General features: G+C 44.7%; 1 protein-coding gene across 1 annotated transcript in view; it reads left to right on the forward strand.

Annotated features, from left to right (window-relative positions):
• LOC144791923 (caspase-7-like) overlaps positions 1-23,236 on the forward strand; it is a 204,575-nt gene that overhangs the window by 51,720 nt on the left and 129,619 nt on the right. The window contains exon 2 of the mRNA XM_078666734.1: positions 22,539-22,711. Within this exon, the coding sequence (XP_078522860.1) occupies positions 22,539-22,711 (173 nt within the window). The remainder of the gene's footprint in view (positions 1-22,538; positions 22,712-23,236) is intronic.

A 23,236-nucleotide genomic window follows, 5' to 3' on the forward strand; every position in this document is an offset into this window, starting at 1 on the left:
TGTTTAGCTTTGTTAATAAGTTCAGTAAGTTTTGCAAGATATTCATTAGTTGGATTATACTGAAGAGGCGCATAGGTGTCGTTGTCACTGATGTGTTCTTGAATTTTTCGTTTGTACATGGTGGCGTTCATGATGACAAGACCACTCCGCCTTTGTCGGCTTTGATGCAAACGATATTCATTATCAAAGTTTTCAACAGGAACCTTTGAAAAGGCATTTACCGCTATCACAAATGATGCGGGTCAAACGAATCACATCAAATCCAGCAAAAGCTCAAACAAACATCAGAGAAATGGGATAAAAATTTCGTGAGAGAAGCTATCCAGAGACACTAATTAAAGATGCAGAAAACAAAGTACATAACTTGCAAAGAACAGATTTACTAACAACCAGACACAAACCACAGCAAGACAGAATGACAGTTGTGTCTAAATACTCTACTGCGAGTTTTAGCTTTAAGAAAATAATCAGGAGTCATCTGAACATTTTAAAGGCAGAACCAGACTTCAAACAGGCCTTCGATGATCCACCCATTTTTGCTTTCATGAGAAATAAAAACTTTGGGGAACTGCTTAAAAATACCACTGAGGATTTAAAGAAATACCGCGGAACTCGTCCCTGTTTGCAATGCGGTAACTGCAATAACATAATAAGAGGCAATCAAATAGATCATCCAATGAAGGGTCATAAAATCAAATTAAAAGTCAATGCGACCTGCGATACCTCTAACCTGATCTACATGCTAAAATGCCCGTGTGGCAAGGTATACGTCGGAAAGACTGAACGCAAAATAAAAACTAGACTAAATGAGCACAAGTCAAACATCAGAACTAGGAATGCAAAATCATCAGTAGCTACACATTTTGTTGAAGCTCATCATAATATTTCTCAATTGCAGTACGTGGTACTAGAAACAATTGAAAAACTAGAAGGCAGAGACAATAACCGTTTCTTACTACAAAGAGAGAATCATTGGATTTATCTACTGAACTCCAGCAAACCGAATGGTCTTAATGACCGAACTGAATTCTCATGCTATTTATAAACTGATCTGAACTCTAGAAGCTTTCATGACCCTGTTTCCAGTTGGAACTTAATGGTGGCCGATCTATACAATGAATCTCGCTGTTTTCATGAGCTTTGTATTTTTATGTTACCCCTTTCAACTTTCACAATTCTCATAATGTAATTGCTATAATGGTATTGTAATTTACCTTTTTTTTTCTCTCACTATCGAAATGTTCGTGAATTGTGTAACTTTATTGATACAATTAATCCTCCTCAATGAACCGCAATATCCATCGGTGATTGGCCGACTCCCGATCACATGATCGGAACTCTAACCAATCACGTTGTTTCACACATAAAGCAAAGACCTCGTATGCATCTTACATCTGTCGTGAGTAGCCGCCGTTTACAGGCTGCTTCGCGCCAGACGTGGACTCATCTTTGGGCGATTGAAATTACAAGAGACGCTCAGCGTCTACGAAGTAAGTTTACAACAAGCCATGGTTAGTTTTTCCTGTTAGTAGTCTGTCATAACTTGGACACTAAACTAAATCAATGACTCCCTTCCAGTGTTTTAACCAACGATCACGCGAGCTGACTAGAAAAGAACAGCACGTGAGTGAAGACGACTTTCACTGAGTTTTGCATGCACGCACACTAGGGGAAAGCACAACGTTTCTTGTCACAAACTTTTTATTTGACACATAACATGAAATGCATGTATATTATTAAGTATGCCATATGATTTACAGACATTTGAATAGAATTTTCTGTCTTGCTTCTAGCTGTTGTCCCAGATGAAGGGCGAGTTAGCCTGAAATGCATCGGACTTAAAAACGTGTTGTTTTGATTGAACCCAATGAACTATGTAAATGAATGAACAATGGCTTCTAACTTGAACTTATGAACATAAAATAAGACTTCTTTCATACAAAATCTTTTATGAACTTTCATTTCTACGAATGAATTTAAATTACTTCAGAGTGGAGCGCCAGGGGATGCTTCCAATATGTGTTGGAATCACTATTTGATGTTAATTTGACGTCCATGACAGGAGACGCCTCCAGGTCAGCAAACCTCATAAATTGATGAAATTTGGAAACTTGTATATAAAATTTTCTAGCAAAACAGAGCTGTGCAACTATCCATTATTTTTGTTCTTGTTTGAAGTTACCAGATGACACGACTTCAGCTGCATATACATATACGATACTTCAGACAGTAGTGGAGACAGCTCGTATACCACAGAAGTCAGCTCAAGCAGCTGAGCTAATAGCTCTGACATTAGCGTGTGAACTTAGCACTGGTTTGTGTGTGAACATCTATGCAGATAGCCGCTATGCTTTTAGAGTGGCCCATGATTTTGGCCTACTTTGGAAGGAAAGAGGCTTTCTTACATCCCACGGGATACAGATAACGCACGGAGAACTAGTGCATAATCTTTTGACTGCACTGACATATCCGAAGAAAATAGCAATTGTTAAGTGTAGTGCACACAAGAACGTAATTGCTAAGACAGGACAAGGTAATGCTTTTGCAGATCGCGTAGCTTGTGAGACTGCGATGCAACGAAGTACTACATCTATGTACGCAGTGAAGTCATAAGCTGAACCTTGGCATGATGCTAGACAAGAAGTGCTAGACATACAGAGATCTGCCTCCGTGGAAGAACTTGAGCAATGGTCTAAGGAGGGAATGTTGGATGATTAGGGCTGTTGGTGCAATAAAGAGATGGATAAGTGGAAACTGCCTATAGCCTATTTACAGCCCATGGTTCAGATGGCACATGGGCCGGCACATGTTGGAGCTTTAGCGATAACGAAATTGCATACGCAAGTTTGGGAGCATCCAGAAATTGTGGGTACAGCTAAAAGGATAGTACAATCTTGTTTGATTTGTTGGCAGTACAATCCTGGAAAAGGGACACAAACTCCTACAGGAGGGTTTGCTACACCAACTGCACCTTTTGAAGTTTCGCAAATGGATTACACCCAACTTGAAGGTTGCAATAACTTGAAGTATGTTCTAGTGGTGGTATGTGCCTTTAGCAAATGGATAGAGGCATACCGCACTAAAGATAATACGGCTCTCACCACAGCAAAGGTGCTCTTAAAGGAATTCCTCCCTAGATATGGTTTTTGTAAACTTTTGTGGAGTGACAACGGAGCTCGATTTATTGGGCAAGTTGTTGAGCATGTCCTGAAAGGATTAGGGATCAAACAGAATTTCCATCAGTCTTCCACCCACAATCAGTAGGATTAGTGGAAAGATATAGCGCTACTTTGAAATTGAAATTAGCTAAAATACTGGCTTCCACATCCTTGAAATGGCTTGATGCATTACCTTTGGCATTGTTGTCCATAAGATCGGTGTCACATTCACGATCTGGGCTTACATCATATGAAGTGGTATTTGGGAGACCGATGAACATTTAGGGAGTTCCTAAGCCACGCCCCATACATAATGTACCATGTGTTCTGATGAATGACTATTTAGCACAATTGTATGTAGAAACAACAGGAGAGGAAGGGTTCAGGGACACTCCTATACCCCAGTCAAAATATCAGTTAAACAACAAAGGAGTGACTCAAACTTAACAGGATGAGACGTAGAAAAAGCACGTGGGTGTGTAAAAGGAAAGAAAAAGAATCACAGTGATTTTTTATAAAACCCTCACTCACCCAACTATTGGGTGACATGCTTCATCATCGGGTTGTTCACCGGGTATGCCAAGTGCACGCCCGGTGTGCTGCTACACCTGCGACTGCAGTGGAGCTGGTGACTAGAATAAAAGCAGTGCAAAAAGTGATAGTGAGTTTAAAGTGTCAGAATAAAAAGGTGCGTGTTTCAACCTATACTCAGTTTTAATAGAGGTTGAAGCATGCACGATGTTAAAAGGTTTGGCGGACAGGCTTGACAATGAATTTGAGTCAAACGGTCCTGTTTTTTAGTTCATATGGTCGACATGTTTCTGCTCGTAGCGGCCTCTTTAGCCGAGCTTTCTTCAGGACCAAACTATAACACTGGGCGGTATACGCACACTAAGGCGTACCCTAACCTCAGTGTACTGGAAAAAGAAAAGACTCACGGTTGTAATCTGTGGAATAAAGACAGAGAAACAGGGCCAAACATATAATCATGGACATGAAAAAATGCATGGGTTCCTTTATCCACCACAGATTATTTTGTCACACACCACCAAATTATGTGCTCTTCAAGAGTTTCATTCTCTTTTTTTATGAAATTATTTCAAATAGGGTTAATTTGTATATTTTGGTCGGGTTACAGAAGGGATTTCCCTCTTCACTCTCACAAACAAACCACTTTAAAGGGCGTCAAAAAGACGCGTCTACAACTGTGTTTATATAACTATTTCAACACAGTGTAATTTAATGAAATATCACGATCACCACACTCGGTTTTTCAAGGAATTGTACAATTCTAAGAACAAACATCAAATTAAAACCACACTACTCGCACAAAGGACCTGGGGGAATATCGCGGAGGAAGGAAAACAAAAAGCTGTTTGTAATTACGTGAAAGTGCAATTGACTTCACTTCATAGGTCGGTGGGGCGGGTTTTCTTCACACCGGAAAAATCTGGTGAAGAGAAAAGAACGGCGGTGTCACAAGCCGTCTAGGTCTAAAGAGTGGGTGAGAATTAACTACGACAGTATCTGTTCGTTGCTCACCTGCATTCCGGAGACTCCCCGTATTTCAACCTTTTCAAGGCTCTACCACCGCCTGAATAGTAGGGGAAGCGAAGTTCTGACCGGAGGATATCGTGGTGCCTGGCACACGTGACAATTCCACCGAATCGGCAGCAACGTCCTAGATGACGTCAGGCGTGCTGGTTTGTTTACCAAGGAAATTAAAGGGGAAGTAGTCAACTGTTCCCGATCATGAAAACTTTATCAGTCATTAATGACTGGACAGACTTTCGTATTAACAGTTGGTTACTATGCTAGTTGGTTACTATGATAGTTGGTTAATGTACTCGACTACATAGTCTACAGTATCAGAACAGAAACTAACACTGCATTCTGAATTGCAACGAAAAACGGGGCACTCGCTAATTTTTGAAGCTCATTTATTTTACAGAAAAAAGGATGCTGCTTTGTATATATGATAACCTAGTTACCTCAGGCAATCTCAAATGAAAGGGGTTAACAATGCCTTACACTACCCCAAGGGATATTATCATTAAGACCCTGTAGGTGTGTCGAGAGGCGATACACCCATCGTTGCTCCTTCTCAAACAGGGATTCCTGTGTCATTGTGGCAGTCATTACCTGTTCCACTACAGTCCATCTGATGTCATTAGGGCTATGATTCTTTTCTTTGTAGTGTGTTGTAAGTTTTGTCATATCTTTAAGACACCTGACATTACTACGATGTTCAGTGATCCTGAGTTTTATACGTCTTGTAGTCATTCCTACATAACGTAGTCCACAGGGGCAAGTTATGAGGTAGACTACGTTTTGGGAATTACAATTAGTGTGTTGTCTTAAATGCCATGTTTTGTTTGGTTCTAGGGCCAAGGTTTTTGTGGCAGATGTCAGGTGACATACACTGCACCCGCCACAAGGGTAGTGGCCTAGAACTGGTGGGAGCCCCCACGCATTGAGTACTGTATTTGCAGGTTGCAACATTTGTTTAGTCGGCCGTGTGTGGACTAAAGAGTCCCTCAGACTTCTTGCTCTCCGGTAGGAGAAGAGGGGTTTATCCCACTTGTGGTTGTTGCTCGTAAGGATCGACCAGTGTCTGTTTATGCATCTACTAACAGTGTTGGAAAGGCAGTTATAAGTCGTGACGCATGTCAGAGGGATTTCATTGTTTTCAGGCTTCGAATAGTCCTCAAGTAGGGCCTCACGTTGCTGATTTTTAGCCCGTTTACAGCTTTTCGTCAGGATTTTTTGAGGATAACCACGTGCCCGGAGTTTCTCTGATAGTTGTCCCGCCTGGTTACTGAAATCTTCAGTCTCACTACAATTGCGCCTTAGGCGTAAAAATTGCCCATATGGGAGATTTTCCCTAAGGGGTCGGGGGTGGAAACTGTTGAAATGTAGGAGATTGTTTTTGGATGTGGGTTTTTGATAATTTTCGGTTTTGAGATAATTACCTACTCTGGTGATAGTCACATCTAAGAAGACCATGGTGTTGGGATGGTAATTATTTGTGAATTTAAGGTGGGTATTGCACGTGTTGATCCAACAAAGGAACTCCAAGAGAGTGGCTTCAGTGCCATTCCAAATCACCAACACGTCGTCGATATAACGACGCCAGAAGGTGATGTGACTCAGAAATGGATTAGAAGCATGGAGGATATGTCTGTTCTCAAAATTATGAACATACAGCCCGGCCACGCTTGGGGCACAGGTACTGCCCATCGAGGTCCCCGTTATTTGGAGGAACAGATCATTTTGATACTGGAAGAAATTTCTTTTCAGAACAAGAACTGCACAATCCACCACAAAAGAGGGTGGAGTTTTATAACTCCATTCTGAGTCATTCAACGCATCTGTAAGGACCGTCAGTGTGTCATCCTGTGGGATGCAGGTGTAAAGACTCTCTATGTCTAAAGAGACTAAGAAAATGGGACCCTCTGGTAAGATGATTTCCTTGAGCATGGCTAAGAGACTTTTCGTGTCTTTTAGATAAGTAGCCGTTTGTTGTATTATTGGTTTTAGAAAGAAATCACAGTATTGGGATAAAGGCTCCAGCAGCGAGCCAATCCCAGACACAATGGGTCTTCCAGGAGGAGGGACCCTATTTTTGTGTGTCTTGGGTAGGATGTAGAAATATGGCGTTTTGCCATCGGATTTTGTCAGAAAATTCGCCTCATTTTGCGAGATCCAATCCCTGTGTTCTGCTTCCGACACTAGTTCGATAATTTCATCCCTCAGAGCATATGTAGGGTCTGTATCTAAAGGTAGATAGTTAGTTCTGTTGTCCAAAAGCCGTTTGCATTCTGTATCATAGGCCACTGCGTCAAGTATTACTATACCTCCCCCCTTGTCCGCAGGTTTGATTACAATATTGGTATTAGATTGTAAAGATTGTATGGCCTGGTGCTCAGTAGCTTTCATATTTTTAAAGGGTGCTGGTTCTTGTAACTGGTCAACCTCGTTAAATACTGCCTGCTCGAAGGCAATTATTTCTGGTGGAGTCATGTGGGAAGGAGGAACAAAATTCGATTTAACTCGTGTCATCCTGTACACGTTGTGAGTCTCCATCGTTATGTTTTTCCCAAAAGTTTTTTAGACGTAATTTGCGGAAGAACTCAGACAATTCACAGTGTAGTTTAAAGCGATCTAATCTCACTGTTGGGACAAATCCTAACCCTTTTTCCAATACAGCTATTTCATCCGGTTTCAGGAGTACTGTCGATAGATTGGTAATCAAGCTCTCAGGTTGCTTGGACCCGCCCGTGGTTCTGTTGTCTTGCTGCGGGTGTTGTCCCCCACTGTCTCGTTCTGGACCCAGTGGACCTGGTTGGCCCCTCTTCTCCTGCCCCTGTTCCCGCGACCTTGCCCTAAAAAAGGCTGTTGGTGCATATTTTGTGGGTATTGAGGGAAACCCATATTTGGTGGGTTCCAGCCCATCATTGGTGGAAAAGGTGGTTGGAAAGGCATGGGGTACGCTCCATGCTGTGGGAAAGGGTACCAAGGTTGTTGTATATGGGCCCTTCTGGCTCTACCTCGGCCCCTTTGTCTAGTGTTTTGACTTCCGTTGCTAGACCCACTACTATTGGAGTCGTTATCTCCAGATGTATCAGGGTCTTCATTCTTACGGCTAGGTGGTACATATTCCGCACCTTTTTATTCTGACACTTTAAACTCACTATCACTTTTTGCACTGCTTTTATTCTAGTCACCAGCTCCACTGCAGTCGCAGGTGTAGCAGCACACCGGGCGTGCACTTGGCATACCCGGTGAACAACCCGATGATGAAGCATGTCACCCAATAGTTGGGTGAGTGAGGGTTTTATAAAAAATCACTGTGATTCTTTTTCTTTCCTTTTACACACCCACATGCTTTTTCTACGTCTCATCCTGTTAAGTTTGAGTCACTATTAAGCACAATTGACTGATAGTTTGATCTCTATTCATCACCAGGTTCGAGAAGCTCTTTCTGACAGATCTAAAGGTGAGGCCCATGAACTCTGGCCCGGCGACCACGTAATGGACAAGGTATTCGAGAGGTCAAACAGCTTGGAGCCCAGGTGGAGAGGACCGGAGCAGGTGCTCCTAGCGACAAGGACAGCGGTTCGAGTGACGAACAGAAAAAACTGTGTCCATAGCACTCACTGCAAGTGAGAGTCGCCTACCTTGGTGGAACCTGCTGTGCTGACTGACCATCAAGAGGTTCTGGAAACGGAGAAAGGCCACGCTATTTCACCTGACGAATCTGAGGGAGTCTTCCCGGACCACATGATCCCTGGAGTATCCCAATACCAACTGAGACCGAGGAAAGAGTCTGCATAGTTGATAAAGACTGGTTGGTTGAGCAACCGTTCTGGGTTGGTAAAACGGCGCTGATGTGGCAAGGGGGGTGGGATCAGTCCTACATAGTGACACCCGTCTTGACCCCCGGTTAAGAAATCAACGGCTGCCCAGGACTTTAGAGCTCCAACGATTGTTTTCAACGACAAAGTGATCATGTCTGCAGGGAGATCAACTCTTGCTAAGATCTGTAATAAAAAGATAATTTGTGCTGTAGGGTTTGTTGTTGCTATGGTGGCTATAGCAGTGATAATGTGGTTTTATGAGAAAGTGGCTCCTGCTCGGCAACTGCTGATCGCCACTACTCCAGTACCAGTGGAGCATCATTACTTTACGCTTCCCTACCATAAGCAGAAACATCGACAATCCTACCTGAACAACACATTTATTCAGATGTTGCATCACACTCACAATGCTACAAACACTACTGACTGTTGGGTGTGTGGGATGATACCTGCTCACCAGAAGAAAGAAGGAACACCTTTTATTCCTCTTCCTTTCTCGCATAATGGGTCTTGCCAATCCTGGTTTGCGCTTTTGTTTGCTTCTGCAAAAGCAAACATTTAGAGGATGACAGTAGAAAGGACAGTAGAAAGGATTAATTATCATCTCAATAAAGTGTGTTATCCGGATGAAGATGGTTATCCGCGAGCTGAAGGGACTAAATGGGAATATGAGAACTATTAAGAACAATGGACCATTTGTAATTTCTGTTACCAGAGCTAAAGCAGACTTATGTATAGGAAGTGTTGGGAGAATTCCAGTGGGGAGAAGTGAGTTTACTGTGGTTTTGACTATTGAAGGTGCCAATAACAGTAGTTTCATATCCTCACATAATACCTACTTTGCGGTAATAAGGGATATTACCAACTACCTGTTGGATGGTCTGGAATATGCTATGTGTCCTTTTTGTTGCCCCCCATATTTCTGGCACCTGCATCGTATCACAGAGACTTTAAGTTGTACAATGATATCTCTAAGAACAGATATAAGAGGACAACAAGTACTGATAAAGTGGACCAGACTGTCACCACTTAGCAACAATACGTTGATTTCAATTTGGGCTTGTTTTTCTGTGTGTGCTGCATTAAACAGCAGAAAGATAAGACGATTGGCTCGTGTTGTGGAAGCTGTTACCAATCAGACAGCTATGGCACTTGGGAACCTTGCAGAAGAGCTGCAAGTTGCGAGGATTGTAGCACTCCAAAATCGTATGGTTCTTGATGTGGTTCTGGCTGATCGAGGTGGTGCATGTTGCATCATCAACAGTAGCTGCTGTGTCTACATTCCGAACAACTCCCCTTCAGTGTTTGATGCAATCTCAAAACTGCATAAGATTTCTGCTGAAATTCACTCAGAAACTGGCACCCGGACTTTTGCCAGTTGGGTTTGGACATTCTTTGTCATTTGGGGCTGGAAGCTACTGACCATCCTATGTATAATACTAGTGATACTATTTACATGCTGTGTATGTATACAATGTGGTCCAATGCTTTGCTCTGTCTGCATTTCTGCCTGTACACCTGCCAAGCTAAATGTAGCAGAAATAAAAGTCCAACGTTTGCTGAATAAAGAGGTCACTCAAATGATGAATATTAATATACAAGATATGAATATAGATGATCCCAAATGAATGAATGTCTTCAGCTAATGCTAAAAGGGTTGTCTGTTGTAATTTGGCAATGATCGGGGTTAGCATTTAGCTGGAGCCATCTTGTATTCGGCAGCCATCTTGTCTGTCGCGTGCTCACCATGTGCTCTGTCCTTCCTTTCTGTCGTTTGGTCTTGTACTCTGATTAGAGACAGACTATATTTAAGCTCTGCTACTCTGCACATGCTCAGAGGAGATTATAACTGTTCACACATGTTCTAAGTTGTAACTGGCAGGGTATTTTTACTGTAATTAGTATACTGCTAAGCTCCACCTTATTGTTGACTGTGCATTTCCGTATGACCTTTTATGTATGTAAACCTTCTGTTCTGTACTGGTACAGCCTTCTTTTGAGCCCCTGTGTGGGTATAAAAGGAGCATATTCCTTCTGTTCAGTGTGCTACTTCATACATTACCGAACGGTGTTGTGTGAATGTAGTTTCACCTCTTGAGGTTAATAAAGAGCTCTGTTTTGTATTGCAGTTTCCGTGTCAACTTCTTTCCTATTGGTCTGAGGACTTTGTGCAGAGAAGGGTGAACCCCTAGCACTAGTAGGCCTAGCTGAGGCTCAAAACGACACAGAGGCGGAAAGGTACTCAGGGGTACCCTCTTCAGGAGAACAAAGGGTGCTGAGGCCTAATTTCCCCAGGAAGTCTTCGCGGTGGACCCTGAGGTGCGACGGCGCCCGTCTGTCCTACGGGCGGTTGGAAACCTGTACAACGGGGGGCGCTTGAACGCTCCGCACCTCGTGGGGGGGCATGAGTAATGTGGTGGACTGACTGTTCACCGGAGGTAGGAGGGGCTATCCCCTCACCATAACCACTAAGCACCGATTGGCTAAGGCCACGATGCAAGTTGGCCCATCAGGTGGTAGGCCGAGAGGAGCGGCTTGCCTTTGGATCGCCTGTAAGATAACCCACCATGTTGGCATAGTTGGTATGCTAATAAACCTGCAGCAATTTTCTCCATGAAAAAGGTGTCCTGTCTGTTTATTTATTTGGTATGATGCTGCATGAGGGGTGGTGAGTGTTGGCCATATTGGCACTATGCAAGTGAACCCACTTCAGTGCTTTTGTGTCTTGCACTGTTTTGCATTACGTTTTTTCTGCTCTTCGCCAGAATCCAATTAACTTAATCCAGCCTGTGACTGTTTGCAGAGCTATCAATTTCCTCAGTTCAGTTCATCAGTATCTCACATAGTCTATGTTTTTGCTTTACATTCTGGGAACTGGAGTCCTTAACACCTTGCCTGCGGCAGGAATTCCAGTCCGGTGCTGGATATTCCAATCGTGGGCGCGGTCGTGCCGGAACCCAGCCATCATGCGAACAGGCTCATGACGGCTGGGTTCCGTCACGAGGAAAATTTACATTGCGATAAACAGAACTGCACATCTCAGAATGCTAACAAAACACTTTGACTGGGTGAGGTACTCACACAGAGCCCTGGGAAGCTTGTGAGCTGTGTGCTTATGTGAGAAACTAAGTGCATGCCCTCCGCTCCGCTGCTGACCCAGTTAGTGCCAGAGGCAGGACAAAGGGGGGGGTGATTTGGACTCTCGCACAAGAATGTAGCACCCAATTCTAACACGGCTCTCCTGTTTAAGCTAACTGTACCCTCCTTCCTAGGACTTGTAGTTGAACATCTACCTTTAGAAGTACAGGGCTATAAATGCCAGGATGGAGCTCTCTTTTAGCTAACAGTACTGGATGAAGGAGACAAATGTGAAGTTGACACCTTTGTGACACACCAGGTTCCAATCCCTCATTACTTTAACAGTTCAGGGAATTCTGGGAATTGTAGTCTTACTGTTCTTCAAATGACTCAACCCAATTGAAATCACCTGGTAGTGTCTGCTAACAATGACCTGTAAAAGGAGTAAGGACTGCGTACATGGTGTCCTGCTAGCAGAGTCGTCTGACGGCTGTATACACCTGTGTACACTTGGTACCTGTGCCCATCCACCCAAGCTCTATACTTAAAGCACACACAAACTGAGTCTTTTCACCCACCAGCATACACATGCCTCCCACCTGAAGCAGTAAGAGTAGAGAAGAGTGAGAAGGCTCCTGCTGCTAGGCATAGCATCACGTCTGCCTCTTATCCCTATTGACACCCTACACACCAACCATGTGCTCAAGGGGTCCGCCCTAGGCACATTCCAGCATGTGTATCCTGCCCTAGGTGGGAGACCATAGACTGGCAAAAACCAGAGTCTGGTTACAATCCACTTAAGCAGCGATTACCTCAGTAAAACTGAGACTTTCGGAAACATATCCCACCCTGTCACAGATTTTAGTACAACACCTCCCATGTCAATTAGTAATGCACCCACAGGCAGTGGGACGTCCCTTGCACATATAATGACCCCAGGGCTTTAGGTGGAATGAAAAAACTGGGGGGGTTTCTCATAGGGCAATGGCGTGGCTTAAACCACTTAAGCTAAAAATCTGTGCTTAGCATAGTGTGCTGCTCAACTGGTATTTTGCTGCTTCTGCCCATTCATCCACATATATAACACAACAAGGAACATTACACCTACAATAAGCCAGGATTATTGTCCTTGCCAATGGTTGTAAGTTGCAAAAGATAAATAAGCAACAACTATCACTTCCTTGAATTTAATATTGAAAATGCTACTCGCTCTTGTGGGCAAGGTTGTGGCATAAGGCTACAGCAGCGGACCTTCGAGCCTGACATCCCGTGCTTCAAAAAATGAATATACCTGTGTTTAATGTAACCAGTGCTGATGTAAAGCGCTCCAAGTTTCAGTGGCGTAGCTAGACCATTGGTCACATGGTGCGGCTTTTGACATGTAAGAGTGGGGGGCGGTACTGGCTCAGGGGCGCCGTCGCTCCTTCAGGGTGCCACGCGAGGACCTCCCTGTGGATATTTGGCCTTTGCACCCTTGTTGTGCTCCTGCAGAGGGTACCCCTCTGTACCTTACAGCTTCTGGATCACCCTGTAACTCCACCTGCAACACAAAATAACAAGGTAGAACACTTCTCCCACCCCTCCCTTGCACTTATCTGGGTAAGCGGTAGGGAGAGAAACAGCATTGAGGACAGCGGCAAAGAGCCCGCCAGGTGGGTGGGGAGAGTCCCTTATACGTCATCCCCGCCCACCCCATACTGGAAGTGACGCTGCGCACGGACCCTTCAAGGGGGGGCCCAACACACTAGCCTGTTTCGTGTGCCCTCATGTGGCACTAAGGCGGCCACCCTCTTAGGAGGGTCCCCTTCATGGACAACGGGTAGCCCACAAGGGGTGCTGGGGCAATTCCCGTGCGGCTCCTGCCCCGCAACTGCCACTGGTACGAGCGAGGAGGTGGGGAGAGACCATCGCCCCCAAAATTCTTGTGGTCTGGGGCGATCCACCCCCCCCTCCCCCCCTTGCTACCCCCGTTGCTACACCACTGCCAAGTTTGCACAATAAGAAACTGAAAAAAGAGTCTCTTTGAAGTTATATCAAAGTAGTGACGGATTGTACTATTGCAGAGTTAAGGTTTGGTGGTTTTGTTCATCCTAAGGGTAAATATGGAAAGCCCAATAGGGACCCGCCTCTGCACCTGTTTTTAAAAACTGCTGCTGCTGAGCACCGGCCGACCCCTGCCCACTTAAAGCCCTGATTGACCCCCACAATGTGCAAGGACACTTTTACTCTCAGATCAGTACTCCTCCTGTCCTGCAAGTGACAACAACTCAGGACACTTCGAAACTCCAGTCGAATCTGTACTTGTACATTTACAATGCAATAGGTCTTGCATTACTGAACATTTGAGCTGTTGGTGTTGCATTATTATTAGCAATGCCAATAGCTCAAACTTTCAGTAATGTGCAACCTGTTGCATTGTAAATGCTTGTTTCTACTTGTATTCTTTTGTGTTGCCTGAGTTGTTGTGTGTTTAATTGTGATTGTGTACGTGGGCAAACGCAAGAGTGAGTCTTGATGAAAGGATGCTTGATTGCAGAGATGAGTGACAGAATGCATGTTTGTACGGTGACTTGTTAAGTGGCTAAACATATCACTGGCTGAAGCAAAACCTATTGGCTTTGCTAGTGCGTGGTAAAATATAAAGCTAATTTGTGGAGAAATACTAGAATATAAAAGAAAAAAATAATCAATCTTTAACTTCTTAACCATATTGCAGACATTTTTCCAAAGATTTTCTACCCTTAAGCATCCCTCACATGCTATGACTTCTGGGGGCCTGCCCCCCCCCCCCCCAAATATATCACCCTGGCTATGGGCCTGGTACTATGTAATGCAATGGCTCTCCTTTGTCAGACATATTTGCTATCAGACTGGAAGCACGCAGGCAGCAGGCCCCCCAGCCAGCTCAGGTTCCAATACTAGTTCAATGACCTAACTTCCGTGGGCAGCCCAGCAGCATTCTTGTGCATCCAGTGATGGCCAAAGGGTGATAAAGTCTCAAGGAGAGCAAGGCCATCCAGCTGGAAAGCAATTCGAAAAGCAGCTGCTGCCTGATTTCGTTAGTGCTCAAGCATCAGTAAACTAATCTTTAATGAGCAGGTGCCATATAAGGTAAACTCTCGGCTCATCTCACCTGAAGGAGCTGCGCAGGTGAGATAAGCTTGTGCTTGCACACAACAGCAGAGAAGAGCACACAGGAAAGCCCGAGGGGGGAAGCCAGGTCTTCCCTGGACCAGAAACAAGCATCCTGGGACCGGTTTCTGGCTAATCAGCCATCATCAGCCAGGCTAGCTTGAATCCAGTGGCAAAGTGAGCAAGGGACCCACGTCTGGGGATACCCTGCTAACTTAGGGTGAACAAAGCAAAACCAAAGGGGATGATGGACGGAGTGTTGAACATTGCAAGCACTCACCCCTAGTCAACTGATCTGGGTTTAATCCATCATCATTCTTTAGCTCACTCCGCCACCCCAGTTCAGACATGGCCATATGCAAATCAGTCTGACCCTGTACCTCATGGGAACAGTCCTGCTGAACTGCCAAGCCATGTCTTCCATATATACTATAGCGCCTGAATAGAGACTCACCAGTTTTTTTGCTGTGCTTGATGAAGCGATTCTTTAGCACCTGCAGAAATGTTGCAAGTCGCCGTTTCGACTGCGATATTGTGACTCATTTAATACTAACTGTACAGAGTTCCTACTGTGAATCTCAAATGCAGAAAATGGAGGCCTGCAACCGACAGCAGCCCTCGACGGTGCAGACCTCTTCTCGTGTTTCCAATGCCACTTAACCTGGCACCTCGCAAAAGGACACCAGCTGGCATGTAGTGCCCGAATTCAGAGCTCCTCGATGCCGGCAGCCTCCTTTCACAAAGGGGAATCTATTCCTCACTGCTTCCACTTTGCAGATGGTTATTGTTATTTAGTATAATTTTTATTGCAGTGCTTTTCGACACTCTTGGGAGGTTTTCATCCCAGAAAGAAATTTGGTTTGTGGGGATGTGCAGCTAGTCAAGTAGTGACTGAGAATGGGATTGTCTCTGTGACTCCCCCTATACACTGTGATTTGCAAAGGCAAATAATGTTTTCCTTGCCAGGCGCAATGACAGTTGCACCACCAGTGCAGTTTGGTGCATTGCAGTTTTGTTTCTTTCCACAGCAGAAGATTTGGCGTGGTCGACCCCTTCAGGCATTGAATGCAGCAAACTTCCATGCAGGGATCTAAGTGGGATGAAAAAACCTAAGGGGTCTTCCAAAGGGGCGTGGCCAATGTAATTTAGGGTTTGTCTTAAAACACGTAAACTAAAAATCTGTGCTTAGCATAGTGTACTGCCCGACTTGTATTTTGCTGTTTCCTTCATTGCATCCAGATATGATACAAGTAGCATCATACCTACAAGTCGTGACTATTGGCTTGTCAATGGTTGTTAGTTGCGTAAGATAAATAAGCAGCAACTATGGCTTGTAAATAATATTGAAAAAGCCCCCCCCCCACCACCTTGAGGTCAGTGCCCTCCTCCAGGGCCGCGCCCAGTGTGGCCGCACCAGTTGCACCACCCTAAAGCCAGCCCTGCTGGTATGAGTGACCCTATATAACTAATTAAATGCATCTCGAACAGAGTGGTTATAGAGCCTTGAGGGGCACTGTTAAAAGGTGGTGGTGAGGAAATTCGTGGTGGAGGTGGTTGTCATGGTTGAACGGGAGCTAGAGTGCATGCCGCCTTAAAGAAGGAGGTGGAGTCGGAGTCTCTGCCTGTAAAAATCGCGATGCGTCACTCACACAGACGATTCGCGTTTTAATTGTTGCCTCGTGTCGTCATTTCGGGCTTTGTCCTTCTCTTCTGGGTCCTGAATTACAGCGTACTAGCGTTTAGGGTGACCAACCGTCCGTAAATTTCACGGACAGTCCGTAATTTCGACCGTCTGTCCGTTGTCCGTGAAGGATTCTTTAACGGACGCCATTTGTCCGTCATTTTAACAGGGCACCGGTCGCCCCACCCTAAAGCCGGCACAGCTTGCACCCACCTCCCTTCTTCACTCCGATGCTGCACCAAAGCTCCTCAGATACTCAGCAGCATTGGAGAGGCACAGCGGGATGGCAACCCCCACACCTCGGGCCCTAGATGACCTGTTAAGAGGTGCTTCGAAGGTGACTGAGAGGGAGGGGCTGCAGGTTCAGGAGCAGCGACATCTATTCACATGCAAACAGCCCTGAATGCATCATGTCTCTGCTATTTAGAGAGGGGCTCACACATTCCATTTCTACCCAGTGCCCCAAACATCCTAGAACCTGCCCTGATTACACCGAGGCAGCACGTGGTTCTGAGCGTAATTACTGTCACTAAATTGTAAGCAAACCTCGGTTCTTCAAACATGCAGTCTATAATGTAATACAATAAAGAAATGTCACAATCGCACCCACACTGATTAACAAAGTATGAAGGACAACCAGTTCAATCAGTTCTCTTAGAGTATCTCCTGTAAGTACTGTACATCCCAGTGGGGGATGGCATTTTGGACAGAGAGCCTAGCCTGTCTTCTCGTTGTCTTGTGCAGGAGGGGGCGAGGAGCCCAAGATGATACTAGAATACTGCATGCCCACCCCTGTGCCCACCCTGGTGGATCCTGTTCCCTCTCCTGTGGTGGCTCCTGCCCTCCCCTCAGTGATGGCTCCAGTCCACCCCCCGCCTGTGATGGCTCCTGTCCCCCCATGTTGTGGCTCCAGTCCACCCCCGCCTGTGATGGCTCTTGTCCCTCCCTGTGGTGGATCTTGTCTCCGCCCTGGGTGGCTTCTGTCCCAGTCCTGGAACGGCCCCTGCAGCGAGGGTGAAGTTCTTGATGGGCCTCTTCTCAAAAGGGCTGAGCTCAAAATTAATATGGAAAGGTGGGCGAGTAAGTAAGTGAAGGGATGGGTGAATGGGTGGATGAATTAGTGAAAGGGTGAATGGATGAATGAAAGATTGAATACATTGATAATGAGAGAGGATGGATGGATTGATGAGTGAGGGGATGGATGGAGAGAAAATGTAAATAGCTGGATGTATGGGTGGAAGGGTAGCTGGATGATGGATGAGGGAAAGATGGATGGGGGAAGGATGATGGATGAGGAGAAGGATGGATGGATGAGGGGAAGGATAAATGGATGGGATGGATGGATGGGTGAGGGGAAGGATGGATGATGGATGAAAGGAAGGATGGATGAGGGGATGGATGGATGAGGGGAAGGATGGATGGATGAGGGGATGGATGGATGAGGGGAAGGAAGGATGGATGGATGAGGGGAAGGATGGATGGATGAGGGGATGGATGGATGGATGAGGGGATGGATGAGGTGATGGATGGATGGATGAGGGGATGGATGAGGGGATGGATGGAGGGGAAGGATGGATGGGTGGGTGAAAGGATGGATGGATGGATGATGAGGGGAAGGATGGATGATGAGGGGAAGGATGGATGATGAGGGGAAGGATGTATGGATGGATGATGAGGGGAAGTATGGATGGATGGATGATGAGGGGGTGGGTGAAAGGATGGATGATGAGGGGAAGGGTGGATGGATGGATGATGAGGGGTGGGTGAAAGGATGGATGGATGATGAGGGATTGGATGGATGATGAGGGGGTGGGTGAAAGGATGGATGGATGATGAGGGGAAGGATGGATGGATGATGAGGGGAAGGATGGATGGATGATGAGTGGGTGGGTAGAAGGATGGATGGATGATGAGGGAAAAGGATGGATGGATGATGAGGAGAAGGATGGATGGATGGATGATGGGTGGGTGAAAGGATGGATGGATGGAGAGTGGGTGGGTGAAAGGATGGATGGATGGATGATGAGTGGGTGGGTGAAAGGATGGATGGATGATGAGTGGGTGGGTGAAAGGATGGATGGATGGATGAGTGGGTGGGTGGATGGATGGTGGGTGAAAGGATGGATCAGTGGATTGGATGGTGGGTGGGTGAAAGGATGGATGAGTGGGTGGGTGGATGGTGGGTGGGTGGATGGTTGGGTGGATGATGGGTGGGTAGGTGGATGAGTGAAATGATGGATGGATTGATGGATTGATAAGTGCAAGGGTGAATGACTGGACATATGAGTGAAAGGGTAGATGTAAGGATGGATGAGTGAGTGAAAGGGAGGGTAGATGGACAAAAGGATGAATAGATGTGTGAAGGAGTGAAATGATAGATGGATGAATGATAGGGTCAATGGATGGATTCATGAGTGGATGAGTAGATGGATGGATGGGTGGGTGGATGGATGGATGGAAGGAAGGATGGCTAAGTCAAAGGCTCAATGGAGAGAGAAAGGGAGGATGGATGGATGACTAAAAGAGTGGATGGGTAGAAGGATTAGTAAGTGAAAGGATGGCTGGATTGGTGAAAGGGTAAATGGCTGAATGGATGAGTGAATGGATGGATGGGATGAAGAGTGGATGGATAAGTGTACAGATGGATAGGGTGAAAGGGTGGATGGATGTATGGATAATGGAGGATGAGTGAAAGGATGGATGAGGGGATGGATGAAGGGATGGATGAGTGAAATGATAGATGGAAGGATACATGATGGATAGGTTTGCAAATGGTTGAATATGTTTGGAAATGGCTGGGCTTACTTATATACTATTGCGCGACCTCTGATGTGTCTGTAAAACGTACCTATTGTCCTGAAGTTTTGTCCTGAAATTTGACGTCCTGTCCTGAATTTGTGTCCTGAATTTTGCCCCTTTGTCCTGAACTTTTACACTCACCGTCCTGAATTTGCACCAATGCCAGTTGGTCACCCTACTAGCGTTTCGCCTGGTTCCTGTTTTCCCCGTCGGAGTGGTGGTGTGCTGATCTTCTGTTTCTCGATCACTGAAATCACTGAAGACGGCTCAGGACTTCCCTAACGTTCCTCCCTTCGCTTGTTACCTTCGTGATGAGTTTCTCAATTTGGCGGTAACGGCTAGCGCTTGTCAGGTGGTCCGCTCTCCATAAGGCTCCCTTGGCTTGCTGTACTGGGGATCTTTTCAGCGGCGTTCTGGCATCTGCATTCCCCTTATTGTTATTTCGTGCTCAGTACCCTCTGACCTTATTTGGCATATTAGATGTGGTGTTCATTATGCAACAAACAACCAGTTACCTCGGCTTCTGTAGTTAAGGAGCTCATGGCTGGACTTTGAAGGAGCTCTCGGTCTTGGGAGTTGGCAGTTGTTTTTAACTTTCTCTTTGAGCTCTATACTATTTAGTTTGCTTAATTGTTAGATGGCTACTCATTACAATTGCGTTGGTCATTAAGAAAGGTTGTGCTGTTAACAACCCAAATATATTTATTTTCGTTCTTAAGCCATCATGCATTACATGTTCCTCATACATTCCAGGGGGTAAGAATTGAAATTACTATACTTCATATTATCCTACTGTGTCTTAGTGTTTAGGCGCTTACATTATCTTTATTTGTATTTAGGAACATTGCACCAGTTGCCCTATTCTTTTAATTTTATTGTGGACACAAGCGGAAGAGGGGAGACTTCCAGGTAGAAATATTAACAGATTGTTAGTTTTGTATGTTGACCCTAGCCTATTCAAACTGCTAATGTGACCTTCTGTTTGCAGGTATTCTTCCGGATCCTAGCGAAACTTTTTGTGGTGTTAGACGTGTGCCGAACCTGCCCTGTCTCTCCTTCCCTTGTCTCCCCTCTTCCCCCTATTCACTGGCATTGCTTGGACCTCGTTGGGCGGGCAAGTGGTAGAGGGAAGTTGGGATCTATTCATCTGGCTCCTGCTTCCTGCCCCTGCGGAGAACTCAGGTGATCCCAACAGTGGTCACCTCCTCCACCATGGATGGTGCGGGTGGCAGCAAACATTGTCGCACCAGGAGCCACCACCGCTAAAGCTGGCCCTGATTCCATCTAGTAGTCAGCACTACATCTGCCAGATCACCTACCGTCCTGAATGTATTCAGTACAGCCAGTGCTTGCTTTTTTGTAAATAAATAAATAAAATAAAAACTGCACAGTTTTTTATGAGCTCACAGTAGGTGCTGCTGAATGCCAGAGTTGCTGGATTCCAAGGCTGCCTCATCGTGATTCCTTTCCATGCCCATTTCTTCCACCACACTATATTTCCCATTTTTTGTCTCACTCTTGATGGTTCTTTTTCATCTCTGTATTTTCCCTCTGCCATTGTTTTCTATTTTTGACTTCCTCCTTTCTCCCTTTTATGCCTTTCTCACACGGTCACTGCTTCTAAACAGGGTAGTGAACTTGAAACGGTATTGTCCGTAGTGAATCATTGTTTTATGGTTTCAATAAGGCCACCACAAGCGAAGTTTACTGATTGTCAATTTTGGAATGGGAACTGTGCTTAGGGTATCTTTGATTTTACTGATCCAAGGTGTCACACATTGCTTCTAAAGGTGGCTGCTATATTTGAACGTTAAAAAACAATATAATATATACAATACCATTGCAACATGGCTGTCCACTACCATGTCTAATTTTATTCTTTATTGTGGAACATGTGCCCGCATGTCAACATCATCTTTTCTTTTTTCTTTTATTTTTTTTGCATATATCTGTTGGATTTATGTGTGTGTTTTATTGTGATGGAATGCCAGTGGGTGAATGCAAGAATGAGTCAACGGATGACTGGGTGGATGTATGACTGCAGGGAAAATCGACACAGTGCATCTATAATGACTTTGAGTGCCTATATTCACCTCTGACAGAAGAGACGAGTCACTTTCGTTTTTATAGCCCAGACGTATTAGCAAGGGAAATGCTTGTTTCAATGTGAAGATGTTAATTACATTCTACCTGTTAGAAATGTTAAAATAGCTACTGCAATTCTTTTCAACTACTTGGTTCTGGTTAAATTAAACTTTGAAATAAAATTCATTAAAACAGAATTAAATAAAAGGCGTTTTATCTGAATGTTTGGTATAATGCTGTATATTTCACCACAATTGTTTTTGTATTTCAACTTCCTATAGAGCTGTGATGCATTCTGGGAAGAATATATATTTTAGTTTAGAATGTTTAGAACTATATCCAAATGTGCATAGACTTTATTGTAGTGACTTTATTTATCAGCAGCTACCCTGTGTAAAAATTAGGCAACTGTGCAGGGTCGGATTGGTAAGGCGGGCACTCGGGCAATGGCTGAGGGGCTGTTATATGAGTTCCAGCTGTGGTATTTTTTTGGGCAGCTTGGGGCCCGATTTGGGCTTTTTCTGGTGTGTTCAGATGCTGCCATCGGCCAAGTGGGTGCCTGAGTGGCCTTTCTCGAGGCAGATGAGCGTCCATTACCTTCCTTTTATCAATGGGCAGAGGTTTATCTTGCTGGGCCGGCCAATTTATGTATGCATATTCAGGGGGAGGGGGGGGGTGGCAGCGGTTGCCTGAGCAGAAGTAGCCTCACTTGTTTTCAGGTGTGTTTTTTTATGTAAGTAAACTTAAGAAAACATGGCTCTGTCAGAGACTCCCACCCCCCACCCCCTTCTTTTTTTTTTATAAAACTTCGCCAAAGCAGTGTTTTGTGAACAGGCAATATGCAAATATGGGCCACTTTTTTTTTTAACATGCCCTGGCCGGTTTTTAATGCCAATCCAACCCTGCTACTGTGGTCGGCACTCAGTACAGAATATTGCGTGTAATCCACATATTACAGGATCAAATGCCAGAAGATAGGATGGTGGGTAAAGTATCTACTGCAGAAAACAGCGGGACGTATCCTAATCATAACTTCCATAACTCAGTGGACAGGTGTTCTGTCTATAGCGGGTTCTGTGCATCCTGCAGGGCAGTGGGTCGAATTCTGGCATGATCCATTTTTTTTCCATCCTACTAATATTCATAAAGTAAGACACATTTAATGGAGTAACAACATAACCTCATGTCAGCACTTTGGTGTGTAATCAATTAATATCACATAATGTATCCTTATCATCTTTTCAGAAAGTAGTGAGAAGCAGGGTGAATTCTTCCTGAGCGTTCTTTCCAGCCATGGTGAGGAAGGTGCTATTTATGACCTCTACGGTACACCAGTCAAGTTGGACAACATCTTTAAACTATTATCACCAGAGAGGTGCCCGGCACTGGCAGCTGTCCCAAAAATCTTCTTTGTACAGGTGAGCATTACTGGTCATTGAAAAGAATAAATAACTGAGGAAAGGGATTTGAGGTGGAGATTATAGGCATCCTCCAAAAAAGTTTACTGTCATTGTTTACGAAGCAGTTCAAATGTAATTTTGTTAGGAGTGTCATGATTTTTGTACCTCACAATGTCCAGAAAAATAAATATCCCTAACTTTTTTATGATGTTGACCAATATTAAAGGAAATACACACTGAACATCGAATGGTCTTCTACTGCTTAATTACTAGCTGTTATTATCAGTGCTTCTAGTTTATTTGACCTTCGAAGAATGAAAGATTGTAACTCACAGCGTTTTGTAAACACTCTTTGAACTAGCTCGCCTAATAGTTTTGATTGTGCTTAAGAGTCCTATCTTAAATGCAAGTGATACATTTGCATCAGGACATGCTAGACTGGTGTTCAGTTCTAATAATGTAAATTTTGTAGACGCATCGTCTGTGAAAAGACTAGGGGCCAGATGTAGGTAGGATTCATTTACCGATTCTTAATTACCGAAT

Source organism: Lissotriton helveticus, chromosome 11, assembly GCF_964261635.1.
Source record: "Lissotriton helveticus chromosome 11, aLisHel1.1, whole genome shotgun sequence".
Taxonomy (NCBI): domain Eukaryota; kingdom Metazoa; phylum Chordata; class Amphibia; order Caudata; family Salamandridae; genus Lissotriton; species Lissotriton helveticus.